The sequence below is a fragment of the Hibiscus syriacus genome, unplaced genomic scaffold (genome assembly GCF_006381635.1).
Source record: "Hibiscus syriacus cultivar Baekdansim isolate YM2019G1 unplaced genomic scaffold, ASM638163v2 tig00111689_pilon, whole genome shotgun sequence".
Lineage (NCBI taxonomy): Eukaryota > Viridiplantae > Streptophyta > Magnoliopsida > Malvales > Malvaceae > Hibiscus > Hibiscus syriacus.
Genome location: NW_024063154.1, coordinates 678,474 through 688,298, shown reverse-complemented (window position 1 = coordinate 688,298; position 9,825 = coordinate 678,474). Strand labels below are relative to the sequence as shown.

The 9,825-nt window shown below is 33.4% G+C and overlaps 1 protein-coding gene and 1 pseudogene across 1 annotated transcript; both read left to right on the top strand.

The window, feature by feature from the left end:
* The first annotated feature begins 45 nt into the window (after window positions 1-45).
* LOC120167509 lies at window positions 46-2,042 on the top strand (annotated as a pseudogene).
* A 4,467-nt stretch (window positions 2,043-6,509) lies between these two features.
* Window positions 6,510-7,181, top strand: LOC120167496 (transcription initiation factor TFIID subunit 11-like). Its single transcript, XM_039176492.1, has 2 exons — window positions 6,510-6,956; window positions 7,047-7,181. The coding sequence occupies exon 1, from the start codon at window positions 6,546-6,548 to the stop codon at window positions 6,924-6,926; it is 381 nt and encodes a 126-aa protein (XP_039032423.1). The 5' UTR covers window positions 6,510-6,545; the 3' UTR covers window positions 6,927-6,956; window positions 7,047-7,181.
* The last annotated feature ends 2,644 nt before the right edge of the window (window positions 7,182-9,825 follow it).

Genomic DNA, 9,825 nt, shown 5'->3' with positions numbered 1-9,825 from the left:
TTAAAGAGATTAGTTGTTGGAAACATTGATAGAGATGGGCTACCTCTGACCTGCGCTACATATGCATCATAATGAGTCTGATATCGATGACCTTATCCGATTAGCAGCACCAGATTTTTGCTATTTATGAGGCTGGTGGCGTTTGAAAGGGATGGCCTGCTATGCCCCGGCCCGCCTTGCAGGCCGTCTGAGGAGTAATCAGCAGCTATGTCAACGTGGTCGTTGCCTGTTATGCCATGAAATCGTCATCAGAATTTGAATGTTAGAGAAGTAGCATCCTCAGACTCATTGGGCCTCAGTACTTAGGACTTCAAAAAACAAGCCTTTTAACATAAAAAACCTAGAGAAGCCCAACTCTTGGAACCAAGAGACCAAAACCAAATGCCCATTGTCTTTGAAAGGAAAAGAGGCGCGGAGCAACCAAGGAAATCCCAGTATTTGTCTGTAAGAAAAAGTAGAAGAGGAAACAGATCATCAAAAGGCAACAATTGTTTTCCGACAGGGGCTCTTTCGAAAGCTACACTTTCGCGCTTCTTTGCCTTTCAAACGACTGTGGAAGTTGCAAGAACATCTGAACACCAAATCCCAGATTCTTCTCTAATCTTAGATTCCAGGTTAGCATCTTTTTCTACGCAAAGCGAAAGTACAACTCTCGTAATCCTGCTTACTTTGTATTTTATCTCGAGTTTTCTCTACCCTAATTGATCTATATCATAAAATTTTGAAGTGGGTTTTGAGTTTCAAATCAAGGAAATGCAAGTTTAAATTCTGAGCAGCGGGTCGTTAGTTTCTTCTCGGGGATGCATTTTGGCCTTGTACTTCCTTTTTTTTTCTGGGATTGTAGTTAACTGGGAGTTGAATGTAAAAAGAAGACTGATAATTGATTTTGAAAGGTGTAATCAAGGTTATTCTTGCTTGGATTTGCCTAGGTTATGGCATACCCTGGGCCTCAAGGTGCAGAGAGAGAGAGAGTTCAGGCTTATCCTACCCCAAGAAAGCCCAGGATTTTACTCGCTGCCAGTGGAAGTGTAGCTGCCATAAAGTTTGGGAATCTCTACCATTGTTTCTCAGAATGTGCAGAAGTTAAAGCAGTTGCCACGAAAGCTTCTTTGCATTTCATTGACAGAACATCACTTCCCAAAGATCTTAAGCTTTACACTGACGAGGAGGAATGGTCTACTTGGGAAAAATAGGTGACAGTGTTCTTCACATCGAGCTCCGTCGATGGGCTGATATTATGGTCATTGCCCCATTGTCAGCAAACACGTTTGGCAAGGTAACATTATTTGGCCAAGTTTTGCTATATTTTTTGTTCCTGTATGTTGTACCTTGTATTAACTGTGGACGCTAAACATATTATGTTCATGTCAATGAAAAGAGCATTGGAGACGGTTGGGAGAATGCGAGAAAGTCTCCGAATTTCAGTGATTAGGGTGTGCTTTATATAGCTGTAAAAATATCCAAGTACCATTTTGATGCTTTAGGTCAATTATATTTTTGGTTGATCACGAGTTTACAATTGTGCTAAGCATTCATGTATCTGAAAATCAGTTTCTTCTGCTGTCGTATGCTTCTGATATTCCCATTTTGTGAACCTGGTTTGTTGCTTAAACAATCACATTGCTTCTTCTCTTGAGCATTTTCCTTTTCATCATTAGTATCTGCTATTGCAGATTGCTGGTGGATTATGTGACAATTTGCTAACTTGTGTTGTACGAGCATGGGACTATAGCAAGCCAATGTTTGTCGCCCCAGAAATGAACACTTTAATGTGGAGCAACCCTTTCACGGAAAAACATCTCATCACAATTGATGAGCTTGGGATTTCTCTCATCCCACCTGTCTCGAAGCTACTAGCTTGTGGTAACTATGGGAATGGCTCCATGGCTGAACCGTCTCTAATCCACTCGACTATAAGACTATTCTTGGAGTCACGGCCTCAACCAAGTGACTGTAGAACCTGTTTATTCACGATGAATACTAACTCTAATATTTGTTGTGTTGTAATCCATTTGATCCAGTATTGAGTGTGTTTCTGTTGGATGTCAAACAAACATAGTGTATATTTATACAGCAGGAAATCTGACCCTGTAAGGTGATGATATTTGATGATTTGGAGAATCGTAATAGACATATATTAACTGTGTCCCTCAATTTACTGAGCCACAAGGATTGGCCGTGTAGCGACACAAGTGTACAGACTCTGAGACAGTGTCCGGTTTCTGACTTGTGAGTCATATAGTACGTACAGTACACATCAAACTCTTCCACCAATCACCAGGGTAAAGTCAAAACAACAACACACTGGTTTAAAACCAGTACAAATTTAACCATGGTTATCTTGGCCACACCTGTTAACAAATTGATACTCTGTTCCACCATTTTTATCCCATTTTGACTAAGCACGTAACTTTAGAGATAATTTTGAAAATAACAGGATTATTCTTAAAAAATATTGGTAGATTTGATAAGATTTATTTTTATAGGTGTAAAATAATGAGACAAATAAAGATAAAAAAATAAATATAAGTGTATTTCTTTGTTAACTTTTCTAATAAGACATTGAATAAGATAATTTTAAAATCCAAAAAGGACAATTTAATGGCACAAAGGTAGTGCTAATTTTTATATTTAGGGTAAACTATACTTTTAGTACATAAACTATTGCTTTTATTCTATTCCGATACCTAAACTTTATTTTTTTTAAATATATCTAACTTTTAGTTTAGGTTTCATTTTGATACCTCAGTGTTAAATTTTTAACAAATATTGTCAACCCCAAAAATCTAGGTTAATATTTTATTCTCGATAAATTAAAAAATTTATTGGCTTCAATTATTTAGTTTTGGACTAAATTGAATAAATGCTAATTTTAAAGATATTGACTTATCTTGTAGTTTTATCAACTTATTTTTAGTAATCAATTTTCCTCAAATTTTTCGGTTTTAGAATTTTGTTTATAGTGTAATTCCTAAGTTTGTTTTATTTCAGGTTCTTTTCTTTATTATCTCATAAATATTATCTTATTATCTTAAATTGTTTATTTTATACTATCTATTATATTATTTATTTATTTTAATTTTAAAATATATTCTCTAAACTATTTATTTTGGAGTTGATTTTTAAATAGTATTTCTATCTCTATCTATATTTTAATTGAATTTGATCTTATTAATTTATAAAGTATTTTTCCCTAAACCCTATATATTGTCATGAAATAAATAGAGAATAAATTCATATTTTTTCTTATTATTTCGTTTTAAATTCAATTACTATTAATTTGGTTAGCTTTTCTAAGATCGTATGTCATCTCTCCACTAAACCTTCAACTCAAGATTTCAACCACAAGAGTCTTTGCTCATTAGTATCTTTATCTCTATACGATCTAAGGTGCATGTCTTACCGTGCTACAACTGTTTTAATTATGTTTAACAGTTTTTTTGTTGAATCTGAAATAAACAAATTCTGATTGATGTCGTGGTGATGTATCTGAATTTATATGTGTCTATATCTAATGCTAAATTTATTCTATCACAATTGTTTGATTGATTGAAAATTGTATTGAAGCATGATTTTTTTATAATATAGTATTAAATTTAATTTGAATAAATATATTATGTGATGCATGTTACATATCGGCTTCGAAATTTATGTTATGTATTTGGATTTTGAAATTTATGTAAATGTTATTACATTTGGATCGGATCAAAATTCGAATATGTATAGTTTGATGCCATAACACATGGGGTTGGGATTGATAGGGGAAGTTCAGTATATTCACTCGATGGGGTGAATTTCTCTTTGGATTCAGTGACATCTGCCTTTGTGACGGACTTCACTTCGGATGGTGTGTTGTAGAGAGTGGTTATGGAGAACTTACTCTTCGGACGGTGTACGGTGTATGGTTGCATTACATTTGCATATTTGTTCGTACCATGAATATTATGACTCAAACTGTGATTATGATTGTTTTTTTTTTCTAATTACTTTGTTTATTTGCACGTTTTGACCGCACTGAGCTCTATAGCTCAGACCCTTTATTTCTCCTTTTTAGATATTTCAAGATGTTAGAATCGATTCAACATCTCGAGGATCATAGTCTTAGATTTAAATTACATTTTTTAATTTTTTATGAAATGATAATAATTGTATAAATTATTTGAAAAAACTGAATCCACTTTATTAAAAATTTTGAATTAATTTATGGATCACTTTGGTGATCAACTTAACATTCTAGATTTGGTCGTAACGTTTAGGTCGGGTTTAGGGAGTTACAGAAATGTTGACGTGCCACCATAAGGTAATACCATGTCATCATTGGAAAAAAATATCACGTCAACAGTTCTGTTAATTTTTTAACGACAATGTATTAAATTGAAACTTAAACTAAATGTTATATATGATTTTAAAAATATAAAATTTAGATACCAAAATAGAACAAAATTAATAGTTTAGATACTAAATATGTAATTTACCCTAATATTTATCCAATTAGTATTATATATTTTGTATTGTTCCATATCAGACGTACTTATTTATTTTTCCTTTATTTGCTGAGTGACTTAATATAAAAATAAATGGTCAAATTATACATTTTTTATTTTAGGTGTCTAGATTATTTTTTGGTAAATCAAAATACCTAACTAACGTTATAAACGTTAAATGCTCCGACCGTAACGGCTGTTAAAAGTTTTTGCTAAATGATATGTGTGTATTTTGATAATTTTGAAGATTTATTTAAAAAAAATTAAAAAAATGTTTTTAGAAGGAAAATCCCTCCCCTCAACCCCGTCCTGCCAGCTTGCAATTTTTTAGGGAACTTCAGCTAATGATGAAGGCATAAAATTCTCTGTATAATGATTCATCCAATTGGCAATCAGAGACAAGGCTGCCTGTTGCTTATTGACCATCAGAACATAAACTATAAACCCAGCAGCCTGTTGGTAACTGATATATGTTGAAATACGTTGAAAATCAAGCTTGTTGGAATATGTGTTATATATAGCACTCTAAACCCTATGCAGTTTCTTTAACAGCCTAACAACCAAACAGCTTACATCAGCCTAACCACCTAGAGCAATCATCCTCTGACACGTATATAAGTGTAATTGACACTCAATACTATTATATTCAACATTCCCTCTACCTTTTCTCTTCGTGGTCAATAAATTGAACATTCATTCGGTCGCGAAAAAATTTAAAAGCACCTCAAGCCAAGGTTTTATAAAATCATCCGGGATTTGATAAAATGCCGACACATATCGCACCTATAGTTGTTTAACGATAATTTTATCACGAACGAAATACACATCCAGATCAACATGTTTGAACTGAGCATGATAAACTGGATTAATGCTCATTGTAATAGCTCCAGAATTGTCATACCATATGGTAGGAGGTATAGCCTGAACTTCACCCATATCTGTAAGCAAGGCACTGATCCATATTACTTTCACAGTAGCATCGGCAAGACTTTTGTACTCAACCTTCATGGTTGAATGTGAAATAGACTTCTGTTTCCTAGATGACCACCTAGAGCAATCATCCTCTGACACGTGTACAAGCGTAACTGACACTCAAAGCTGCTATATTCAACATAATATTTACTTAATTTTACTTTGGTCATGGGCTTGAGTCATCAATGTATTTTTTGTTTTCTATTTTTTGAAGATTCACAATAAGAATAAACTAGTTTATTATCACATTTGATCTAAACTAAATATTTGGTGATGGCGATTGGAATGATTTCAAAGGATAGTGATGGTGGTTGTGTCGTTGTGGAGATTCGATCGACAGCGATGGTCGGGTGCATATAAGGATTGAAATAAAAGTTTTCAAAATTTTAATTTAAGATTTTAGAAAATTTTAGATTTTTCTGAAAAGAAATTATATTTTAATCTTTTATTTTAAATATTTTTTAAACTACAATAACATGACGCTTAACGAAATTTTTTAACGCCGGTACTTAAAATAATAACATTTGTAACATTACACATTTAAATTGATAAAAAAATAATTTAAACGAAAAATAATATAATTTGAAAACTTTATTTTATATTAAGTCTATCTTAGATTTTGGACTTCTTTATATTCAACGAAATAAAAGAAAAACTTGTCTTTTCTTTATCTGCAAAAGAATAGTGTGTGTATATTTATATATACACACAGAGGAATGAATGGATAGGGTTGACAGATAAAAGAAAAGTAATTTTAATGGCTTTATGGCCTTTGTTTATTCTTTGCAAGTAGAAGCAATTACTATTGATATTGGTATTTAGTTGTAGATATATTGTATATGGAATAATAGAGAAATAGAGGAAAATAAACGAAAAAGGAAGAGATTGTATTAATGGGGTTTCCAGAATCTTGATATTGGTCCAGTTGCTTTAGGGTGTTGTATAAAAAATGCATACCAAGGAGCATATTTTGAATGAATTCTTTTGGATCCAATAAACAGAAGCGTCAACATTAAAAAGGATAGTAATTTAAAAGAATCCATTGGAGATTTGATTTTGAATGAAAGCTTATTGATAAGGAACGATTTGATGGGTAAGAAGAAGAAGCCTCAAAAAACCAAGCAACTTTCAGTAGCAATAGCTGAGGCTTCATCAGCAGGAGAAGAAGCAAAACAACAATCTCAGCTTCAGACTCCTAGAAAGAGAGGCAGACCACGGAAGATTGTTGAGAGAACCGAAAGTGAAGAAGAGGAAGCAGCTGAAGTTACCGAGAGTCGATCAAAGAAACTAAAAACTACCGAGGAACAACAGAGAGATGATGAAGAAGAGCCGCAACAAGAGCAAAATCCACAGGCAAAGGCAGAGGCATCATCAGCTTCGATGAAGAAAGGAGAGGGACAAGCAGTATCACCAAAGGAGCCTCCAACAAAGAGAACAAGAAGAAAAAGCAAACCCAGAAAGAGCAGCTAAAATTGCTTCAGTTTGCCTTAATGAAGTCTGGTAAATCCATTTTTTCTTGTTTACTACACACTTGTATGGTAGCTCCAATAAAGGAATATTAAAATGATTTAGCTTTTCATGTTTGAGTAGGATGAAGATGAAATTTCCAGGTTTCATGTTGAAAGCTTCTTGGTTTCATCAAATTTATTGCTCTATTCACCTGTTCCAAATGTGGACACAGAACAGCACTATGCAAAAGGCCTTGCTTTTATTTTTTTTCTTTTCTTGATTGCAGACATGCAGTAACTGGCCTTTCTTAACCATCTTCTTTATTCCATATATTTTCCGGTATAAACAAACAAGGATTGAAAGTAGCAAAGATAGTTTTTATTCTTATTCTACCATTATATGAATTAAATCAGATTAAAGTTGTTTCAACTATTAACATACATATTTTTCTTGTTAAACTACTCCATTTTTATTTTTATTATTAATATTACTAGTTTAGTTGAGTTTATCTTTTCTCCTTTGCCATGTTTATAATGCTAAGCAAACGAATAAGAACTTGATTACTCGGGAAAGAAAGGTTAGCTAGCAGCTACTGCATTAATAATGAGAACTTTAGTGGCAAGTGTTTACCGAGTTGATATAGTGGCGCGTGGGGTTAGTTTTAATTCGAGACTCAGCTGATAGACAAAAGTCAAAACACTAGTCTAGTTATAGCAGGAAAAAGCAGCAGCAACAACGAGAAGTGAAGAGTTTTTGCCACTTGCCACACCCAGACGCGCGCGCTTTGCCTGTAGGACCCTCCTTATCTGTACTCTGCATAGCTTTTGTCTAGTTGTTTTGTTAAATAGTTCCCATCGGAAAATCTCAGCAAAGCCAGTGTTTGATTGAAGTTGCCCACTGAACAGAATCTCTCGCCAATTCATTCTAATATCAACAGCATATGTTAGGGGTAACCAACAGAAGATTGTGATTGTTTCTCGAAGTAGAGATTTAATGCTTAAAATACTTTTTGGCGCCAAATATATTAGTTCAGTTGGTTGAGATCCATTAATGCAAGAATAAAGATTCAAGTCTGGCTAGCAATTCAATTTGTAAATATTGCTTTTAATCTTCTTTGAAGCATTTGGGAGACTCAAATTTTAGACTGCAAGAGCACGTGCAAAAGCCAGAAGCTGAGCCGAACATCGAAATGTTGGGCTCCAACACAGCTCTTGCTGTCATCCAATGAATGTTTGATTTAACATTTCCAGGGCCGTATTAGTCAATCTGGTTATTGATAACATCTCAACAACAGAAACATATGGAAAGAATAATAAAGTAATCTGCAATCGTCTTTTACCAGAAAAAAGGTAATTTGAAAATGACAAGTTAGCCATCATTTAAGATTACAGAGGGTAATAAAAATACGAGGAAGTCAGACGAAAGAACATTAACATGAACGATGAGGACATTTCCCAGTAGGAACATGACCCACATCTTAAAGTCTCGTGCTTAGGTTAATTATTACGCTGCTTAAAACTATCCAAGTCTTTGCACTTAGCTTTTAAATATGCTTTCCATTTTCAACTAATAGCACTCCCTATTGTTGGAATCAGATTTAAGAATCGGATTTTGAGCTTGAAATTTTTTTCAATTGATTCATATAGCTATAAATGTAATGTTTATTAACTTAGAGATTTCGAAAATTTGCATTTGTAACTCTATCCTCATTTGTACTAAAAACACATAACCGAGCCACTTACATGAGCTCTACAGGTAAAACGTCTGAAGTCAATTGTTCTCAGACAATGTAGTAATAAAGGTACGGGCAGAAAATTATATGGTGGCGTTTGATTGGCATGAATTTCTTGGAATTAGGGGGAATTGGAATTCAATTTCATAACTTTTTTATGTTTGGTTCAAGTTTTCCAATGGAATTGGAAACCCTTATGGCTTCAACTTTCCATCAAATGAGGGAAAGTGAATTTCATCCATTCTACGATGGAATTCAATTATCTTGTTGGAGGGAATTGAAATTTGACCATAATATCCTCATCAATTTTTTGGTAATTTATTTATATATTGAATAAAAATATTTTTTTATTATTTCAGGTCGGGTCGGGTTTCTAATTCATATATTTGGGTCGGGTCGGGTGAAACTTTATTTTGGTCGGGTCGGGTCGGTTTTTTTAAGTGTGATATTCGAGTCGAGTCGAGTTCGGGTTTAGGGTGAAAAATACCCGACCCGAATATATATAATTTTACCTTATATATTTAAGAATAATTACAATAATACCCCTTTATATATAATTTTTTTCTCAATTAAGTCATTTTTTATTGAATAAAAATAATTTTTTTATTATTTCGGGTTGGGTCGGATTTCTAATTCATATATTCGGGTCGGGTTGAGTGAAAATTTATTTTGGTCGGGTCGGGTCGGTTTTTTTAAGTGTGATATTCGGGTCGGGTCGGGTTTGGGTTTAGGGTGAAAAATACCCGACCCGACCAAAAAAAATATATAATTTTACCTTATATATTTAAGAATAATTACAATAATACCCCTCTCTCTCTATATTTTTTCCAATTAAGTCACTGTTTTTATTAAATAAAAATATTTTTTTTATTATTTCGGGTCGGGTCGGGTTTCTAATTCATATATTCGGGTCGGGTCGGGTGAAATTTTATTTTGGTCGGGTCGGGTCTCGGATGGAGGTTACCTTGTTCTTGGGTCGGGTCGGGTGGACCAAAAACCCGACCCAACTCGACCCATGATCATCTCTAATTGGGATGATTTTAACTTATGATGTTTATTAGCATGATTTTTATAATTTATTAAAATGAATAATCAATCAATAAAATTAAAATTAATTTTTTAAATTTTTTATAATATATTGCCACATGTAATTCATAAAACAAATTAAAATTAAGCAAAAAAAACAAG